The 20,126-nt window shown below is 55.5% G+C and overlaps 4 protein-coding genes across 4 annotated transcripts; 2 read left to right on the plus strand and 2 right to left on the minus strand.

The window, feature by feature from the left end:
* Positions 1–6,345: 6,345 nt before the first annotated feature.
* On the minus strand, positions 6,346–10,093 carry MYCTH_2299223 (uncharacterized protein). The gene has a single exon (XM_003660615.1). It carries the CDS (start codon positions 9,986–9,988, stop codon positions 6,791–6,793), a length of 3,198 nt encoding a protein of 1,065 aa, XP_003660663.1. The 5' UTR covers positions 9,989–10,093; the 3' UTR covers positions 6,346–6,790.
* A 202-nt stretch (positions 10,094–10,295) lies between these two features.
* MYCTH_73682 (uncharacterized protein) lies at positions 10,296–13,515 on the plus strand (the record flags this gene model as incomplete). Its single annotated transcript, XM_003660616.1, has 7 exons — positions 10,296–10,662; positions 10,728–11,339; positions 11,570–11,652; positions 11,939–12,043; positions 12,105–12,824; positions 12,897–13,276; positions 13,401–13,515. Exons 1-7 carry the CDS (start codon positions 10,449–10,451, stop codon positions 13,513–13,515), a joined length of 2,229 nt encoding a protein of 742 aa, XP_003660664.1. The 5' UTR covers positions 10,296–10,448.
* Positions 13,516–13,700: 185 nt separating this feature from the next.
* On the minus strand, positions 13,701–14,574 carry MYCTH_2132770 (uncharacterized protein). Its single transcript, XM_003660617.1, has 2 exons — positions 14,324–14,574; positions 13,701–14,256 (listed from the first exon to the last, which is right to left on the minus strand). The coding sequence occupies exons 1-2, from the start codon at positions 14,427–14,429 to the stop codon at positions 14,018–14,020; spliced, it is 345 nt and encodes a 114-aa protein (XP_003660665.1). The 5' UTR covers positions 14,430–14,574; the 3' UTR covers positions 13,701–14,017.
* A 2,789-nt stretch (positions 14,575–17,363) lies between these two features.
* On the plus strand, positions 17,364–19,702 carry MYCTH_73679 (C-22 sterol desaturase). The gene is made up of 5 exons (XM_003660618.1): positions 17,364–17,673; positions 17,749–17,899; positions 17,975–18,939; positions 19,005–19,288; positions 19,341–19,702. The coding sequence occupies exons 1-5, from the start codon at positions 17,517–17,519 to the stop codon at positions 19,377–19,379; spliced, it is 1,596 nt and encodes a 531-aa protein (XP_003660666.1). The 5' UTR covers positions 17,364–17,516; the 3' UTR covers positions 19,380–19,702.
* The last annotated feature ends 424 nt before the right edge of the window (positions 19,703–20,126 follow it).

Genomic DNA, 20,126 nt, shown 5'->3' on the forward strand with positions numbered 1-20,126 from the left:
CGTTTCTCAGCGCGAGAACGGCAAAAGGGAAAGGGGGGGAGGGGGGAGGCGGCTAGCTGGACAGAGACACGGGATTCGCCAGTGAATCTCGGCTGCGGCAAACGAGCAATCTTGTTTTGTGGAATAGTACGGAATACCTGGTTAGTTGTACTCGCAGTATCCCGTACTGCGGACACCGAGCAGTGTCGGGGACTACTTGTATGTATATATGTGTGTACGGATTACATATGTAGCGACTCCGCACGAAGTGCGGCCGCAAACGCGGTGCCCTATCGCGCACAGACAGAGCAGTTTGAGCAGTGCCCGAGCTAGCGTGCGCATGCGTGCGCTAGGGTAGGTTCTAAAGATGCCAGTTGCTGTATCGGCGCCAGAAGCTTCGCTCTGCAGACCTGCCCATGTGTCTTCTCGGTCGATGATTCTTGTCCGTCTACACTAGGCCGTCAGTTCTGGATCACGATTAAATAATGGGATGGTGGCCAAGGCGGCCCGAATTGCGGTGAGAGAAGGGTTGCTTTGCCCCCGGGCGCTTCGGTTAACGGGCGTCCTCTGAAGAGGCCGTCGGATGCTGGACCTTCGTTCCTTGATCTGACCGTTTAAGAAACCAACGGTAAGCAGTACGACGCCAACTCGTCAGCTCTCGGCGTGCGTAACAATTCAGGTCCCCTTGTTATTGTGCGTATGTTACGTGCACGCATATTTGTTGGATGTACAGTACGAAGTACGGATTACACTTAGTTAGTGTACAGCACACTATTACTATTACTCCCAGTCTGCGAGGTACTTGGTACTCCCTCAAGCTTGCCTATTAATATTAATAAGCTTGCGTGTGTGCCAAACACACGTGCGACAAACCGAAAGTTTGGTGCTCTTTGTATTTTCTTAGCGTATGTACTTGTAACATGAACGAAATGCGTCAGCCACGCGGTGCCGCACATCCCACGACAGGAGATTCTTACATTCAAGATTTGATTCCGTGTTCCAGGGGCGGCGGGGCCGCTGTGGGTTGGTAATCCACGGAAATCGCGACGCGCACATCCCTCCGCTCGGCGACTGCAGGATCCTGACAACAGTCTTGGGGCGATGATGTGCAGCGCCCGCGAGTCAAGACCTTCGGGCGAAACGAGCCGCGACGCGAGCTCGTCCCCAACCCCTTGTCTGCCTCGGCTGTTGATGACGCATGGGCCAGCAGCTTGGTGCCGAGATCTCCAGCGCCTGAAATCAAAGGACTGAGAACAAGTGGATGCCGGGGGTTCGCACTGTGGGCGGGCATACCGTTCCATCGGCGGGATAGGGCGGCACCTTCGGCGACCCCAAGCAGGAGCAGGGCGCGGAAACGGGAAAACTCCCTTTGCTCAAAGAACGAGCCGAGCATTGCCTAAGGCAGTGCCACGTCTTGTTGGGGGGAAAGGGTAACATTCTGATTTGGCTATTTCGCCCAGTTTCCGCGTGACTCGGCGGGTGCGGCGATATCGGCCGTCCCTTCCGGCAAAGGGGAATGAGCAGCAACTACTTGTACATACATACAATGCTCTCCGTAGCAGTAAAGTTTGTTGACTCCCTCGAGGGGCTCTCGACGGCGACTAAAGTTATCGGCCCCGGGCTCCAATGAATCCCCACATGGTTAGATCAGGCACCGCGGCATCAAGGCTGCATCTGCGATCTCTGGATAAGGTGATTGTCGTACTGCGCGTCAGCCGCGCGAGCGCGCGTGGGTGTGGAACGGCAGCCGCGTCGTCGCATGGCGTCGGATGAAAGTGGTCCCCTTCAAGGGTCGGGTGGGGAGGTGGGCGATCCAAGAAGTGAGGCTCTGGGAGGGTCCGGACAAACGAGACAATCGCGAACCCACTCCGGCGGGTTTTGTGCGACGTATAGAAAATGGCAATAAGAGGGGTGGTTTTCTAGAAGCAAAAAAGCTCCACCAAACGAAAGAGTGTCGATATCAAAATGGCATTCTTATGTTCTGGGTCGGCCACGACATCAAAACTCGGCGGCGTTCCTGATAGTTCGCTTTATGGTAAGCAGCCAAGTAGTGTACGGTATGTACTCGACATTGCGATCGATAAAAGGTAAAACACTTGCAGGCTGCCCAAGTCGCGTCGGGCTTTTTTCGGCTGGACCTGCCCGTATCCTGGCATGACAGACATGCCACGTTGCTTGAGAACGAGTCAGGCTTGAATGAACTACGACCTGCAAGGCACCTACCAGCTCGAAACTCTGACGGCGACCGGCACTCATCGGCTCTACCTTCCTCCTAAATTTTTTTTTTTTTTTCCCCTACGCTGTTATTGTGCTGCATCTTGTCGGACTGTTCGGAGAGACATCGTCAAGAAAAACCACTGGGATCTTTCCAAGCCCGCCTTGGTTGTTTTACCGTCGCTTGCGTGCTGTGTATTGTGTATGGCCTGCACCTGACAGATATCTTCTTTGCTTGGCTCTGAGCAGACGTTCCAGCCAGATCCTCTCACGAGTAACTAGGGGTAATTGGGATTCTTTGGGCTTCCTCGAAATTTCTTCGCGGAGTGGCACTGGTATTGAATGGACTGACATAAGCCAAAGGCGGATTGATCCCGCCAGCTCCACCCTTGGCAGACAAGTGCATGCACTAACTACTTGTACTGTATTGTGCCCAAAACGGCGCGAAAGCCGGGAGGGTGGGTAATAACTAAGAGCTTAAAAAAGAAGAGACGATACCCGAGTCGAGACAAGAGCTGCTACGTGCGAACACCCAACTCCGTTACAAGTAGACTTGCGCCGCAACATGCCGTGACATCCAATTGATGGCAGATCGGCCGGGTCGCCGAGATGGAAGAAGTTGGCCGTTGTTCCAAGGTGTGAGGCGAGGAGGCGAGTCGGTGACGAGTTGGGACAGCTGCGCATACGCGCGGCTGTGCTTGTCAAAAGCGGAAGGGCTGCAGCGATCGCAGTGATGGCAGGTCGGCGACATGCTTGCATCACTGCACCGGCAAACCGAGCTTTGCCCGACGCTAAGGTGCCGTCACCATCAGGCCTCTCGGGCGCCCCGCTTCTTCTGCGCTTCTCCTTTCTGCACCGAACAGGAGGCACGCCCGCACAAATGCCAGGTCACGTCAGTCACATCTCCGGACGAGCGGACTCCTCCTCCAGAAGGTTGGTTGAACCGAGCTGGGCGAGGCCTTGGCATCGTCATGGGTGTCTGAAACGATACCCTGCTCATCAGACATGGAAGTCGGGGTCCCCCCGGTGCAACGCATGTCTCGGCAACACTTCACGGCAATTGTGGACCGATATCCGGCAAACGAGCTCCATCCGTTCCGTCTTCGTGGTCACTCTTCTGGTCGCTTGGTTCACTTCTTGATATCGACATGTTCATGTACCGCCACAGCACTTCAACTTGTAGTATAAGTGCTTCCTCCATACCCAGGTATTGTAACTTCCCTTGGTGCTTGCAAAGGCACTGTGCCTCCCTCTATCCGGCCACCGGAAATGACCATTGGAAGACGACTCGATTGGAGGCAGGTTTCCGAAGCCGGAACCCTGCAAAGTTGCGTGATGAATAGCGAGGGAGGTCGGCGGAGCTACCAAGAACGGCAAGCCGCGCTAAAATAGTTGCCATGAGGTGGCTGGCGATTGCCGCTGGGATCTTGCAGAGGCCGAAAAGGCTCGTTTCCACCAACCTCGGCCTGGCGGAGCCAAACGGAAACACATAGTCCCCTGCCGTCACGCTGCCCCATCATCAAGGCTAATAAGAGACAAAAAGGATGTCTCAGAGATTCGACTCAATGTTGACTACAATTTACACAATATGAGGACACGGACAAACCCCCTCAGATAATTAACAAGTATGATTCCCGGTCTGCGCTCGGTTCGCCGTCTTGGCTTTCGTAACAATGGAAGCGGGTGATTGCTCGCTCAATAAGTGTTTCCACGTCTCTCAAAGCTCTGCCAGTTCACTACTGCGTACAGTAAACCCGGTAAGCGTAATCCGTAGCTACGGAGGTAAGTACTTTGCAAATTGCGGATTGCTTTGCACAATCATACTTGCTCATATCCTTGGCTGGGAAGACATGTTGGCAGCGGCAGACAACCCACCTGAAACTTCCCCCGCCATGCATAAATTTCGGAAAGCCATGTAACAGCAAACATTGTCGGCTTCTTCATTGCAAGGTTAGGGCTCTAAATTTTCGCAACAAACGCCGTTTGTCTCAATTTCATCATGGCCACTGGGACCGAGTCATGCTGGCCTTTACGCGGAGTTTCCTCCGTGTCTTCGTCTCCACGAGGCTGCCGCCGTTTGTTGGGGTTGGCTTCAGAGACTACCCGGTTCTTTCAAGGTAAGGTATTTTCACTGTGGAGGCAAATACCGAGAGCACTACACTACTAGTTGTACGCTAGTTCCTCAGTAGCGACTGAGATGGCTACTACTAGTAGTGTACGGTGTAGTGTATGTAATCCGTACACTAATAAAAGCTTTCGTACATGTCCCTCCCTCTCTCACCTATCCGTACTCGTACGTCAGTACCGAGCTCGATGAAGGCGGTCAGCGCCAAAGCACCAAACCTTGGCAGTGGAATTCTTCCGTGACCCCCACCCTCTGTCCTTGCCACTTTCCTATTCTGGTATTCCTCATCAAAGGGTTTTGTTGTAACGCTACGGAGTACCTCCGTACGGAGTACGGATTACTACTTCATGCACTAGTGTAGACTTGGGCAGCAGTGTGCAGAGTTTCCATCTCCCATCCCGCGCACTTGATGGTGCGGCACTAACAAAGTTGGGCACTCCATGATATGTGCGGAACACAACAAACAGAATGCAACCTCAACCTCTCCCCGTGCCGACCATTGGCCAGCGGAAAGAACGGTAAGACTCGGCATACAACTGATCACTGGTTTTCGGCGACGACTTGCTGCGTATTTTGGGTGCATTATGGGATGTACATATGTATGTACATACATAATACATACATGCCTACGGAGTACGGTTGGGGGATATCAACAAATTAGAGTATATCAAACAAAATCATTGACGCGCGGACTGCGCAGAAAATGGCTGGCTCCGTTCGGTGACGACCTTTCGCACGCCGCTTCCGCGCACACATATCTTGGCCCTCCCTGCACACTACTATAGCATACGTAGTATTCGCGGTCTATTGTGCCGAGCACAACGTTCGAACGTCCTCGGAATGCCAAACCGAGTCGTCAGACGACAACACATGGCATGGTACAAAGTACGCTTGCACAATTTGCCCGCGCGCGAGTAATTTAACTAGTACAAGAGCAAGAATGGCACCGGCAGTTTCATTGCTAATTAGGGACGGGAGGGGTGTCAGCCAAAAGCGCTCACCGCCACACGCCCTCGGTCAAGGAAAAGCTTTTGTGCCAAAAACTCGCTCGAAAAGGGAAATGGTGTGCGGCAAAGCTTGGTCAAGGCCCGAATTCGTGTTGTCTTCGAAGACGGCGAAAGCCTGGCCATCCCTGCTTCTTCTCTGTCAGTACACAGTAACAAACTGTGTTTTCTTGAAATAAACAACTTGTACCTTGTACAGTACAAGGTCCGTACTTGTTAAGTCGCTGCACAAATCATGTCTTTTCTCTTCCGCCCTGGAACGTGGGATTAAACACTAGTGAGCCCAAGGCTCAGGGGCAACCCTTGATCTTGGAATAGTCATCGATACTTGAATGGTAACAAGAAAGGGGGTGGCGAATGCTTGAACAAGAAAAAAAATTGCAGGATTGGGAGGGGACTGCATGCTCCTTACATAGTACGCGGCTTGTACGGATTACAATGATATTGACGGGATTGCCGACCTCGGCTAACTCCTTGTTCTGACAATATTTGCCATCTGTTGTGGAAAATGTTTGCCATCCGAGGTTTGTTGGCACATTCAGGGGATACGAGCGAGAAACAATGTCTCGTGATCGTCATCCGAGTTCATCAGCAGCACCGACAGACGAACTGGTGATTTGACGCGCAAGACAAGAAAGAAACAAGGGGATGGATGGTTAACTATCCGTATATCGACCAGAACCTATATCCAACTCGGCAGAACGTTTCAGGGCGACGTCAGAGCGCATCGGCCTTGACACCCCGGAGCAAACAGAATACCAACATGACGAGCCCACCATGTTAAATTAACGGCCTACCAGACTCCCACTTGACCATTGGCGAGGGTCCCTCTCTTAGCCGTGGAGTATGCCTCGGTGTGTATGTGGAATGCATACTCTGCACTCAAATTCATCCTACGAGCGTTGACAGTTGTGCCAGAAGCCTTTTCCACAAGATAGATCATTGTTCATAGAACTGCTAATTATTGTTTTTGACATTAGTGGCCAGAGTAAACACGCGTGCTGCTCTTCAGTGGTAGCAGCATCAAAGTAACACCAGTTACTAGCTCCTGAAAGTAGCCTGCATTCGTGCCAGATGAATATTTGACTTGGAAAACACTCAGTCGACCCAGACCAATCTTCACCAAGCTCCAAGTTGGGTTGTTCAGGTGGCGGACAGAGCGAGCAACATCATTGTCTTCTCCCGCATCTTGTCAGGGTAAGCCACAAGTAGAAGCGTGGCCTCGAGGAGACAGACGGAGAGCACTTGTTTACTGAAAAGGTCCCAATGGGAGTGTTCAGTCCGGATCGGGGCCTTTTCCCTGATCCAGCTGATGGCTAATGTATTCTAAGCACACGGCTAGTCGGCACACGGCAGTCCAACGTCGGGAAAGCAGTTTATCGGATCGAAACTGAGGGGTATCATTCAATCATAAGAGTAACCGAAAGACTCGTGTACTTTTCCATCATCACCGTCCCAACCAATCCCTTTATCGCCTGCCAATATCCCTCCCATAAAACCCCGCCATATCCAGCCTCAGCAACAGCTGCTCGACACGGGCCCCATCCCCTCTTCCCGTTCCCGTTCCCGGTCCTAATCCGCGCTCGAAACTGCCGTTAGCCGGAGCCGCAGCTGCTGCCACCGCCGCCGCCGCATTGGAGACGGCCATCTTCTCGCCGAGCCCCTTGCAGACCGTGATGAAGACCTCGACTTTCTTCCGAAACAGCCGATAGAGCTCCCTCGCCGTCTCCTCCTCCTCCCTCCCCGCTCCCCGGACATCCCCCGTCGCGCACGCAAACCTCAGTACGACGCCGAAGGCCTCCTCGAGCAGCCCCATCACGGGCGCCTGCCGCTTGCGCAGGAACAGCGCCCCCATGATCTCGTCCAGCACGCGCTCCTGCCTCTCCCGCAGCACGTCCGGACTGGTTGCGGCGGCAGCAGCGCAGGAGGAGGAGGAGGAGGAGGAGGGGGAGAAGGAGGATCGGGGCGGTCTCTGCCTCTCCGCACCCGTCTTGCCCGCGCCGGGCGCGACAACGACAGACGGGCCCTGGCCGGCAGCAGCACCGGGCTCGGCCTGGACGTGCGCCTGCACCGCGTCCAGCCACCTGCCGAAGCGCGCCCACGGCTCGCCGATGCCGACGTCGAAGAAGTAGGCCGCGACCTGGTGGATGAAGTGCCGCGCCTCGATGCGGAAGCGGCGGGCCGCCTTGCTTTCTTCCTCCTCTTCCCCGTCTTCATCTCCGACTCGTGCGTGATCCCTGCGAGTCCGACTCCGACTCTCACTCCGACTTCGACTTTGACTTTGACTTCGACGGCGATGGCGATGGCGATGGCGATGGTAAGAGAGGTTGTAGTTGGCGACGTATAGCATGCGCAGAACGCGCAGTAGTAGTTTAAAGATGCGGTCGTACTTGGACAGGATCGTCGGGGTGATGACGGGCCCGAGGGCGCGCGGCGGCTTGTACGAGAGCCGCAAAAAGTCGAGGGCTTCGAGTGAGTGCGGGTCCATGCAGCGGTCGATTTCCTGCGGGCTAAGGTCGCGGACAGCAAAGCTGAGGTCGCCCGGGAGTTTGGGACTACTGCTCCTGCCGGATGCGGCGGTGCTAGCGGTGATGGAGGAGGAGGAGAAGGTGGTGGTGGTGGTGGTGGGTTCGTAGCATTCAGACAAGACGCCCATGAGGGCCAAGCGGAGCTCCGAGCTTGCGGGCGGCCAGGTCTTGCGGCCCCCTAGGCGGAGACCCATCGTGCCGCCGCCGAGGGCGACCCCGGAGCGGCGTTCGGCGGTGGAGAGGTCCGGGTCAAAGAGGGCATGGGTAAGCCGGCTGACGAGGAGACCGTTGCCCAGCAGGAAGTACTGTTTAAGGAGATCGATGTGCAGGCGGAGATGGTGGGAGCTAAATAGTAGTTTCATGCATTCGTGGTTGATCAAGGTCGTCTGTGCTTCAATGACCGGGCCGAAGGACAACAAAGGCACCAGGGCTCCGTGGGGAGAAAGGCTGTTTGAGTGGAACTGCCCGTCGGGCGCTCGATATAAACGATCCCGAAAAAGGCGAGTGAGCTCGTCCCGCGGCTCAGGATTCGGCGGTGGCTGGTCGAGCTGGCGTACGGAAGCAAGCAGGTTTGCTTCAACTTCCGCTTCATCCCTTCCAAAGTATTCGAGTCTGGCAACCTCGTATTTACGCTTATTACCACGGGAGGACGCTGCGGTCCCATGTGTATCTGAAGGGCCTCCACGAGTCAAACCCAACACTGCGTTCCGGTATTGCTTCACCTTGGCTTCAAGCATCGAGACTGCCTCCCAGTCAAACTCCCACTCCAGAGGCGGCGGCGACGCCAAGGAGACCATGTCCGGCCTAGAGAGTGGGTGTTCCGGATGGTGCTCACGCAGGAATCGGAGGTTCCTGCCAGCCTCAAAGATGGACTGCGCCATATCCCCAGGGATGAACGTGGGCATTCTATCCTGGTCGAAAAAGTAGTCGGCCTCTTCCAGCTCGAAGCCTTGGTCATCAATCCACATCTTGTCGGCAACTCTGATAAAGCCTTTTCCGGAGCTCATCTTGCTGATGGAACCTCCTTCTTCAGGCCTGAGACCGATCCATTCCTCGACCAGGTCAGTCCATGGTTTCGATACTATCCGCAGCACTTCCCGAGTAGCCTCTTTCAGAAGGACGTCGCGATATTCGGAAGCTTGGACTTCTTGGAACAGACAAGACAGGAGCCCCTCGTCGGATTCCTGATGGGCCAGCTTCTTGACCAGCCCCCTGAAGTAGGAGAGGACAGACTGGGCCGGTCGGACGATGGATTGCAGCTGAAGGACTGACCTCGCGGCATCGCTGTTGTTTCTGAGCTCGGATCGAACCACGGCCACGAGGCGCCCGACAACCCCAGCGAGGGCGATCCGGGTAGGAGTGGAGGCGGCCGAGTATGTCTCCTCGGAGAACGACTGGAGATGCCTGGCTGAGTTCCCGCACTCAAGGCAGAGGCTGTCGACGGCCTTGACCGAGTCCAGAGACAGCCCGGATATTCTGAGAAAAGGAACCGTTTTGACGAACGAGTTCTTCCCAGAGTCCCACGAAAAGAGAACAGAGCTCCTCCCGAGGGCGAGGTTCAGCAGACAGGCGCAGTAAGACCCGGCATCTAAGATGTCGGGTACGTCGCTGGCGCCTTGACTGGACGCCAACAGCGCATCGAATGCAGCCGGGCCGGCCTCGGAGATGAAGAGGGGCGGGCTGCCCTCTTGCTCGGGCTGCTCAAAGCTCTCCCAGGTTCTCAGCACAACGGGCTTGGCAGAGTCGTTGTCGTGAGACAACCAGAAATCTTCTTCTTGCTCATTACCATTTTGACTTGTGGATGGTTCAGACTCGAGCTCCGGATCCTCAATGCTCGTCATGCCGGGCTCGCAGGTCTTGGTCTGTAGTTGCACCTCTTCTTGGCCGGCCAACTCTTTGAGGAGAGAGGGCAGTTTGAAGAAGACATAATCATTTTGTTCCACAGCTTCGTTCCCAGAACAGAGAGTGCCGGTCTCGATAAGATTCTCGGATGCTCCCGGACCGGCTGCACTCGATACCTGCAAGGAGAACAGGGGGTTGATGGTGTTGCTGCCGTCGACTGAGAAATTGAGCCAAGTCGACGACCGCCAGAGGTCGGGGACAGCGAAAAGGTCGGCTGGGTCCTCTTCATCTGCCATCTTCCCTCGAGGAAGATTCGGCCTAAAACTCGACTTCACCAATCCTTGGTGTGTTGTGAACCCAATTTCCAGATTGTCGTTCATCGGGCCCGGTCCTCTTGAGCGTGGGACGCGTCTCGGAAACGACTCACAAGGGCCCAATCGCGTAAATCATGGCAAGGTAGAACCCTAACCCTCCCAATGCGCGGAGGCGTTGCCGCAGGCGCTGTGTCACTGAATCTGTGTGTGCACATAGTTACGCTAGTTAAATGTTACCCTGCAGCCGCGCTGAGAACCACCAAGGTGCCTGCAGCTGAGAGAGCTCGAGCTCCGCTTCCCCATTCAACAATGTTCAGCCGACGAGGAACCACTCCACGACACTACGACTCCACGAACCCGCCAATTGCCAATTTGCCGCGTATTCTTGACCAATTGGTAACTTGATATACCGGGTATTCGCGTCACCGATTGTTAGCCAGCAATGCCGCCCAAGAAGAAGGGAGGCCGGGTGAACACCCAGGGCGCGACTCCCTCCAAAGACGACGATGCGATGGACGTCGACACGCCGGCGCAGACGCCTACGGCACCAACAGCACCTGCGGCTCCTCCGCCGCCGCCCAAACCAGTTACGGACCCATGGACAGACGACCAAGTCGCATCGCTGTTCAAGGGAGTCATCAGGTGGAAGCCGGCGGGTACGTAGCCTGCCGTCCGGTCGCCTTCACGCGTTAACCTTTCCTCCCTTTTTTTTCTTCTCCAGGCATGCACAAGCACTTTCGGATGCTGGCCATCAGCGAGCACCTACGGAACCACGGCTTCGATCCCGAAACCTGTCCCCACACACGGATCCCTGGCATCTGGGCCAAGCTGGAGGAGTTCTACAACCTCGAGGCCATCGACGAGCGGGAGAACAACATGGATCCGCCAGAAGAGGAGGGCCAGCCGAGGCGCTACCACGACTTCCGCCTGCCGTGGGACGAGTACGGCGAATTGATGATGGAGCGGGCGCGCGTCGACCCCAGCGAGGCGCCGACTAGCCCGGCGCAGTGGGACCCCAACGCGCCCGCCGGCGAGTCCAAGAAGCGGAAACGAGGCGCTGCCGAGTCGACCACGAGGGCCCGCAGTAGTACGGTTGAGGACACCGAGAACGAGACCCCGGCGGCGAGCCCGACGAGGAAGCCTGGCAAGGGCGCGAGGAACGCGAAGCGAACATCCAGCAGGGCGCGCAAGGTCAAGGAAGAGTCACCGTCCGAGGAGGGGAGCGCAGGGGAAGATCAGTCGGGGGAAGAAGACGAGGTGGAGGAGGAAGAAGGAAGGGGTACGCCAGTTTCTACAAAGGGCGGCCGGGGAGGGGTAAGAGGCCGCGGATCTGGTAGAGGAAGGGCAAGAGGGCGAGGCCGGCGCGGGCGATGAAATGACCGCGGGGGGGGGGGGGGGGTAACCCGCTCCTCTGTAATAATGAGCAACCCGGTAGGCGTCCTCTATTTGGCTTGTAGATACCCCAGTACTGTGTAGATAAAAGTGTAAGATTTTGTGCCTCGTTCTACTCCACAGAATAATCAGCTACACTGCAGTGGGCTTGAGGAATGAGTGCATTGGGAGTGAAGGGAGGAGGGAGGTCAGGTACTACCAGGTACCGAGTACTGGTCGGAGGTAGCCGCCAGCGGTACCCCACCAAGTTGCAAGTGTTAGTGTATGCTTGAGCAACCCCGCAATCGCGCCGATAGCACGGGCGCGCGCCCTGGTGATGAGCCTACCTAAGATACTCTTCCCCTGGCATCGCTTTTTGTTGACAAAGTTGTAAACAACCAAACGTGCAAAATGTCTCGCCCTGGATCCTCGGCACCAAGAAACCTCACCCTCACCGAGGAGCTGGAAAAGCTGGAGCAATCCATCACCCTCACACTGCAAGGTCCGATTTCAACAAAAAACGCCGCTTATTTGGGCCTGACCCGTTGACGAGTACCAGAGATCGACCACAACTTTAGCAAAGCGCATCGCATTGTCACGACAAGTATCCTGCCCCTCGTCGAGCAATATGGCGAACACTCTCGCGCTGTATGGGAGGCTACGAAGGTCACTCTCTCCCGAGTGTTAGGAAAGCAGGGCGCTTCGGGCTAACCGTTACCTGCCGTAGTTCTGGAAACAATTCTTCGAGGCCTCTGCCAATGTATCGCTGTCGGGTTACGAAGAACTGGCTGGGAACGAGGACAACACGGAAGTGACCGCAGACGAAAGCACAGTACACAATGAGACCGCCGACTACACACCGCGTCCCCGCAGCGCCGGTGACCAAGATGTCACAGTCACGGCGGACCAGTCCTCTGCCATGTACCACGGAGATGACACTCATCAAGATGGCTCCGCTCTCGGCTACGACGACGACGACGACTTGACGGGAAGCACACCGCGCCCTCCAGCAACCAGGACTGTCCCCATCCGCCCGCAGTTTGCCAATCTCTCCTCTCCCTACGAAGCTCTTAAGCGCGAATACGACAGCAAGCGAGGTGGGCCAGGTAGCAGCAGCAGCAGCAGCAAAACACCAAGGACAGCAACCCTTGGGGGACAACAGGGGGTGGGAGAGGAGGAGGGGGAGGACGACACCGAACTCCTGTTCCAGCAGCACACCGCCCGACTCCCCGACATGTCCATGGCACCACGAGGATCGCTGGATGCCGGCGCTGTTTCACACGCCGGAAAAGGCGACGACGACGACGATGACGACGATCTCGACTTTGGAGGCAGCAGGACGGGCAAACAAAACAAGGACCCGCTCCTGCACCGCGTGGCCGACAAGAACTACCGCATCGCGGCCACGCCGCACAAGGGCGCGGGCATCTCACCGGTCCGATGGAAGGTGGACAAGCTCGCGACGACAACGACGACGACGCCTGGGAAGGGAAAGGAGAGGCAGCGGCCCATCTGGGAGGACTCGCCCACGTCGAGCCCGGAGATGGCCGTGCCACAGCTGAGAAGCGCGGCGTTCATGTCGCCGGTGCGCGCCGCCCACAAAGGCAAGGCTTCTGCTGCTGCTGCGGCGGCGGCGGCGGCCTCTAAGGCGCCGAGGACGCCCGGCGTGAGCGTGCAGACGCCGGCGACGGGCCGCAAGACCAGGGATGTCTTTGCTAGGAAGAAGGGAGAGGCGGCCGCCACCACCGCCACCACCACCACAGCAGGGGCGGGAGTCTCGGGGAAGTATGATGACGAGATCACTTGGGAAAGCGACAGCGACGGGTTTGGCGGGATGAGTCCGCCCAAGACGATCCAGTTTGCGCTGCCGCCGTCCAAGTTGCTGCAGACGCCAGGTACGTCTCTCTCTCTCTCTCTCTTTTTTTTTTTTTTTTTCTTCTTTCCTCCTCATTCCGTGTTGAAGCTATACTCGGTAGACGGGCATCGACGTGTTGACTGGATGTGAACCAGCCCGCGAGGCGAGCAAGCGCATTGTCGACAATATCCTGCTGACCGCGGGCGAGGATCTGGATGACCCGTCCGAGTACAGCCCGACGGTGGTCAAGATGAACAAGGACATCCTGGATGATACTTTCTGACGAAGGCCCTGCCATGTAAAGAAAAGGGTACTGGAGAGGAAAAGGCAAAACTCATGAATTATGCGCGTGTCAAATGCTGTGATACCCTCTTGGTTTCGAATAGGTACGATCCCGTCCACATTACGGATTACTTTAGATTCGAACTTCCCCCTTTGTGACATGCCACATCTAACCGAATCGCTCGTAGAATCAAAATACTAGTGCTTTCCTCCAATTGCTATCCGAGTTTTTCTCTCTCCCTCTCCTTTTTTTCTGAGCAACTCTCTCTAAGTCCTAGAGAGTCGAACATCCACTCATTCTAGATCCTCCTAATAATCGGCGCGGTCCCCTCCTCCCTGCCCGCCAATGGGGACCGTCCGCCAACCCCTTTTGCAGTTCATGTTTTTATTACTCTGCATCATCATCATCATCATCATCATCTCGTTTTCCTTCTTCCACATCCCTTCTCTTGAAAACGAAAAGGCATAACATCATCAAAAAGAGTTAAAAAGGGAAATAGATCTCAGACGCCCATCCGGATCTGATTCCGCAGCACGCTCTCTTTCCTCTCCTGCTCCTCTCTCGAACTGGAAACTGAGGTTGATGAGTGGTGGTGATTGTGGTGGAGCTTGTCTTTGAGGAGAGTTATGCGGCTGGACAGGGACGAGGTAGTGGCGACCGAGGCGGCGTCGGCGTCGACGCTGCGCCGTGCCTGGTTGTCGGCGGCCGCGGTGGTGGTGGTGGTGGTGGTGGTGGTGTATGCTACACCGGGAAGCATGTCAGTGATTTTATGGCGTAGGAATGAATGGGACGTGGGTTTCCGGCTTACATGGCTGAGACGACATATCGGCTGGGGATTTGGTGTTGTTCGAGGGGTGGGATGCTCTTGTTCTCTCAGATGTTGTTGTTGTTGTTGTTGTTGACGATGAGGGCATGAAACGGCCAATCGGTGCTTCCGGGCAGGAAAGGTATTGTATGAGGTTGTTGCTTGATTCGATCCTGATAAGTCTTGCCGTGGTCTATGTCTGAAGTCTGGGCTCTCTAGCTAACTGGCTTGTCTGTCCCGTTGGCTCGTTGTCTGGATGCTGATGATGTCTGATGAGAACGAGGCACCCTCAGGCATCCGATCCCGTGGCTTATATACACAATTGCTCGTTCGTGGGTTTACGTGAGACTGTTTCGCCTCGACAATCTACCCATGGTCCAGATCTCTGGGACTAGCACCGTTTCCAGATTGGCGTTGCCAAAACGTCATCTTCTCTGAGCCTGAGAGCGTAATCCGCCCGTGTGCGTGTGTGCGTGTGTGTGTGTGTATGCGTACGCCCTACGCGCCATTCCAGGGGAGGAAAACTTGGTCTGCCGGTGTGACTCAGGAGTAGCGTAGCCCAGCCAACTTGGAGCTAAATCTCGTCCCTGACGATGGAACAGTCCCTGACGGAGGCTTTGTGTGTTCCACTCCAGGCTGACCCAGTTGACGTCAAGTTGCCAGTTCTACGCGTCCTTCCATTGCGTCTTACCATCTAAGGCATAATCGGCCGCGTGTGCTAGTGGTGGATGGGAACTACCAAGAACTGGCGGGCATTTGTAAGCCCCAGCGATGCTTCTAGATACTGCAAAGCGTTCACCTGGTAAAGAACAACCTAATAAAAAAAGGAAGGTATGGGGAAAGCGCGACATGACATCTAGCTCTATCATTACGCAAAGCCCAGGGTTCGCGATGCCCTTTTCGCTGTCTATCTGGGCCCCTCTTCGCGCCCTTTGTTCTTGCGACTTCCCAAATTGCTTCTCACTCCACTTGGCAAAGATAGAAGAGCTTTGACGACAGTTAAGTTGCGATTGGTCGGCGTGATGCGGGGCTGAGAGCTGCTGTGTGTCATCGGAGAGTCGGCTACCCTCGCTACTCTGTTGCGCATGCTCTACGAAGCACACCCTATCAACAACCCTGTGGCGCCCTAAAAAGCCTTGGGGAGCATTACTCGTAGTATCCCTACAATTGAGCTAACCCAAGCAGAAACTAAGCCTCCAAAAGCCGCTCTAGCTGACACTAGTATCTGTGCACATGTGTGCGATAATTCTGGTGACTGTGCATCGCGTGGCTTGTAGGTGCCCAAACCCCGTCATCAGCCCCATCTAGGGACTAGTAGTGTATGTACGGATTACATACATAATCCGTACACACTATGTAGTAGTATCCGCGTTGATATGAGTCTATGCCAGTGACCAAGAGGCGGTCACCAAGATCCTGAATGCTCGTTTGTTTCTCATTGGCCGATGATTAATACTCTCGGAGCATGCTTACGCAGCAGTTCTTGGGACTAGAATGCCCATCTTCCCTCTTCGACCGTTGATTCTCCCCAAATCGCGTTGCATTAGATGACGTGGTTAAGAAGGTCGTCGTAATGGCTCGCAGAGCTAAGTTCTCATGGGGGGTGTGTGCCCTCGCTGCTCGCGGCGGCTGGAAAGTTTTCCATATGAAATTCGGAAGCGGGCGAGGCTGTGACCACGCTGCTATCAACTGCTTTATTAAGAAACGGGATTTGGAACCTCCATGTCTATGAACTACTCAGAAATGCCCTCTGATTTGTTGTTCGTCAATCAACATTTTTGAGTTTTAATCACACAACCGGCGAGCCCCGGTTCTGCCCATGCTGTGCCACTCGCCGGCCGTCTTCCGGCGCTTGGGTGGGTGCATGCCATATTTCAAGCTTTGAGCTGCACAACATCCATTCGTTGAACAGAACAAGATACGCTAGTCCTTCTTTCGCCTAGTCTCCGCAACCTCCTCAGGAACAAGAATCTGTTCTAGAATTGGCAAGTGGGGCTGACTGTTCATTCATACACTAATACTCCGTATCTTCACCTCGAAGTCCCAGTTTTAAGTCCGACTTTGGAGTAGTACTATCAAGTCAGTGCTTTTGTTCGACAGCAACATCTTCTTCGGCCAAGCTGTTAAATTTGCTCAGTGATGGGGCAACTAGTTGGTAGACACTTAAGAGGAGTCGACCTTGGAGAAGTCCCACCGCTGAATGCTTGCACCATTTGTCTAGCCGAAGATAGTAGGTACCTCACACGCTTTGTTCCGTGTGTTCCGCACCACTCACTATCTGAAGAAGGTACGGAGTACCTCAAATACCTACCTACTTATCTATGCGGTACACTCCGTAAGAGTGAGCTATAGCTAGACGAAGCTGTGCCGTCAACGAGTGTTTATCATACGATAATAGTTCTGTAGTACTAGCATGATTGGTGGTGGAACATCACCGGCAACAAGATGAGCCGCTGCTAGTCATTTTCCCTTGGTTCAGTTTGTTTGGAAGTTGGGGCTCGTTTTCGTATCGCGCGCCGGCTTGCGAGTGGCTACCGATGATGCCCCCACCTGATGGAGGATGTGTGTATCGCACCACCGCAACTTAACCCGGGCCGGCTACCGAGGCCATTGTCGCTACAGGTACCCGACAGAGCGCTAGATCGGCCAACAGACATAAGACCTGGAAGTATGAGATAGACAAAAAGACAAAAAAAAGGACCTAGTAGGAGGACAACGGACGTTGTTAATCTCGGTTGAACCGCAGCTTATAGCCGGAATTTTTGTATGACATTACCCCTGATTTCGCAACGGATTGGATGTTCGAAAGCCTTGTTGCTTCTCTGGTAGGTCAATCTGTGCCAAAAACGTCAAATTTGGTCAAATTCCTGCAGGGAAGAATTGGCGCCCCACGCTGCAAGTGCCTGGCGGAACAGGGATTGGGGCCTTCCAATTTCACCAATCTTTCGGTCCCGCAGTTCAACATCTTCACTTTTACCTCGCGGATCCCCGGGCCAGCTCCCCCGTCCGCCGTTTCCCTTTTCTTCCTCCCCACCCTCCACCAGCTCCTGGGTGTGTCGCTGTGCCACGCATCACAACACCTCCAGCACCTCAGCTACATCCCCGCCTCACTGCGCTCGCTCGTGAGGTTCTGGTGACGGTCAGGGCTCACACCCGACGACAGCGACCGCGACAGCTCAGGGACCCCAACGCGCAAATGGCTGCCAACGCGACAAGCTCGCCCCTGGCGAGCATCAAGTACGGTGCCGCCAACGTGGCGCCCCAGCTCGAATATGTTATCGACTATGTCTCCAAGGCGAGCACGTGGAGCATTCTCGCGACTATCCTCGCGACTCTTGTCGTCTACGATCAGCGTATGTTCTGCTCGCGCTAACCTGCTAGATTTTCCCCGAAGAATGGATCTCGGCTGACAAACGGCACTTCCACAGTCGTCTACATCTGGAACAAGGGGCCGATTGCCGGTCCGGCTTTCAAGATACCTTTCATCGGGCCCTTCCTCCAGTCCGTGAACCCCAAGTTCGAGGAGTACTACGCCAAGTGGGTGAGCGGTCCTCTCAGCTGCGTCTCGGTCTTCCACAAGTAAGTCTGGCAACGGCAACGCGCACGGGGCACTGCCGCCCAGTCGGAACGTCTTGGGGCTGACGAGCCGGCTAGGTTCGTGGTGATCGCGTCGACCCGTGATATGGCCCGGAAGGTCTTCAACTCGCCCGCCTATGTCAAGCCCTGCGTCGTCGATGTCGCCCACAAGCTGCTCGGTGCCGACAACTGGGTGTTCCTCGACGGCAAGGCCCACGTTGAGTTCCGCAAGGGATTGAACGGCCTCTTCACCCGCCGCGCCCTCGAGATCTATCTGCCGGGCCAGGAGGAGGTTTATAACCGGTACTTCAAGGAGTTCGTCGAGATCACCAAGCAGGCCGGTGGCAAGCCCGTCCCCTTCATGACGCACTTCCGCGAGGTCATCACGGCCGTCTCGTGCCGCACGTTTGTCGGCCACTACATCTCGGACGACGCGGTCAAGAAGATCGCCGACGACTACTACCTGATCACTGCCGCGCTCGAACTGGTCAACTTCCCCATCATCATCCCCTACACCAAGACGTGGTACGGAAAGAAGGCGGCCGACATGGTGTTGGCCGAGTTCGCCCGGTGCGCTGCGAAGAGCAAGGCCCGGATGGCTGCTGGCGGCGAGCCCAACTGCATTATGGACGCCTGGGTTCTCCAGATGATCCAGTCCAAGAGGTGGCGCGAGGCGGAGGAGAAGGGTAGCACTGAGGGGCTTGAGAAGCCGGCCCACTTGCTCCGCGACTTCACCGACTACGAGATCTCTCAGACGGTCTTCACGTTCCTCTTTGCCTCGCAGGACGCGACGAGCAGCGCTGCCACCTGGCTCTTCCAGACCATGGCCCAGCGCCCCGATGTCCTGGATCGTGTGCGCGAAGAGAACCTGAAGGTCCGCAACGGGGACATCCACGCCCCCGTCAACATGGACCAGCTCGAATCCATGGCGTACACTCGTGCCGTCGTTCGCGAGCTGCTGCGTTACCGCCCGCCCGTTCTTATGGTCCCCTATGTCGTCAAGAAGCCGTTCCCCATCACCGACACGTACACCGCTCCCAAGGGTAAGTCGATTTATCGGGGGCGTAGGCGAGTAGAGAGCAGGACCGATGCTAACGTGACTGCCCAGGATCGATGGTCGTTCCCACGACGTATATGGCTTTGCGTGACCCCGAGGTGTACGATAGGCCTGACGAGTTCGATCCGGAGCGCTACTACACCGGCGACGCCGAGGTCAAGGGCGCCAAGAACTACCTCGTTTTCGGTACCGGTCCTCACTACTGCCTTGGACAGCACTACGCTCAGCTCAATCTCGCTCTCATGATCGGAAAGGCGTCGCTCCTGCTCGACTGGAAGCACCACCCGACCCCCAAGTCAGAGGAGATCAAGGTGTTTGCGACCATCTTCCCAATGGTAAGCCCTGGACGAACCTCCCCAGGTATTGGATGCGTGCTGATTGGAACAGGATGACTGCCCCCTGACGTTTGAGGAGAGGAAGTGGTAGGTGGGAAGCGGCAACACAGAATGGACGAGCGGTGCCCCCGCGGTGGATCTAGAGGTTAATTGAAGGGGGATGGTGTGCGCGGATGATGGGACCGCAAGGAGTCGCATCAACGAAGGGTAACGACATGCTTTCGTATGGTCGGTTTGGACAGAGTTGAGGTCTGCATGGTCAGGAGGAACGTGATCTGGAAACCGGCCATGCCCGGCCAACGACCTATACCAATTGTAATCTTTAGTCTGTACATAATAACCTTGGACCGCTCATGGTCCAATGAGACGATACTCGAGCGGGATGAACAATCTGATCGCTCACTCTTCACAGAGAATTTTTTGCTTGCATTTTGCAATGGAAGCGAAGCTGCGCGGCAATGCGACCGGCCCAGGGCCGACACCATCCTGTGCTCCGGAGTTGTCTCCCAAGTTGCCTCGTATGCGCGTCTCTAAATCTTGGTCGATCTGCGTACGGGGAATGCATGCGGGGTGCGTGTGCAGGTGCACACATGGACATAGTTACAAGCAATACCGACGTATGTCAATTCGAAAAGGAAGTGAGGGGGTCAGTTATAGAACCCTGGGGCTGAATACAGGACGGTGCAAGGTGTTGGTTGCCTAGTGAAAAGGCAGTGACGTCTTTCCTGTGGAGCTGACTTTTGGTTCGGGTTTCCGGCGAGCTTACTCCGCTAGTACCCGAGCTTGAGATCTAAAACGTCCGGATCCGGATCCGTACGTTACATACAGTAACACTAAG

This window comes from Thermothelomyces thermophilus, chromosome 1 (genome assembly GCF_000226095.1).
Source record: "Thermothelomyces thermophilus ATCC 42464 chromosome 1, complete sequence".
NCBI lineage: Eukaryota > Fungi > Ascomycota > Sordariomycetes > Sordariales > Chaetomiaceae > Thermothelomyces > Thermothelomyces thermophilus.

Excerpts from the sequence above, each read along its gene's own strand:
- MYCTH_2299223 (XM_003660615.1), bottom strand. The coding sequence starts at position 9,988 with ATGGCAGATGAAGAGGACCCAGCCGACCTTTTCGCTGTCCCCGACCTC.
- MYCTH_2132770 (XM_003660617.1), bottom strand. The coding sequence starts at position 14,429 with ATGCCCTCATCGTCAACAACAACAACAACAACAACATCTGAGAGAACA. Across the intron at positions 14,257-14,323 it reads CGATATGTCGTCTCAGCCAT|CATACACCACCACCACCACC; the intron begins GTAAGCCGGAAA and ends TTCCCGGTGTAG.
- MYCTH_73679 (XM_003660618.1), top strand. The coding sequence starts at position 17,517 with ATGGCTGCCAACGCGACAAGCTCGCCCCTGGCGAGCATCAAGTACGGT. Across the intron at positions 17,674-17,748 it reads TCTTGTCGTCTACGATCAGC|TCGTCTACATCTGGAACAAG; the intron begins GTATGTTCTGCT and ends GCACTTCCACAG. Across the intron at positions 19,289-19,340 it reads TTGCGACCATCTTCCCAATG|GATGACTGCCCCCTGACGTT; the intron begins GTAAGCCCTGGA and ends TGATTGGAACAG.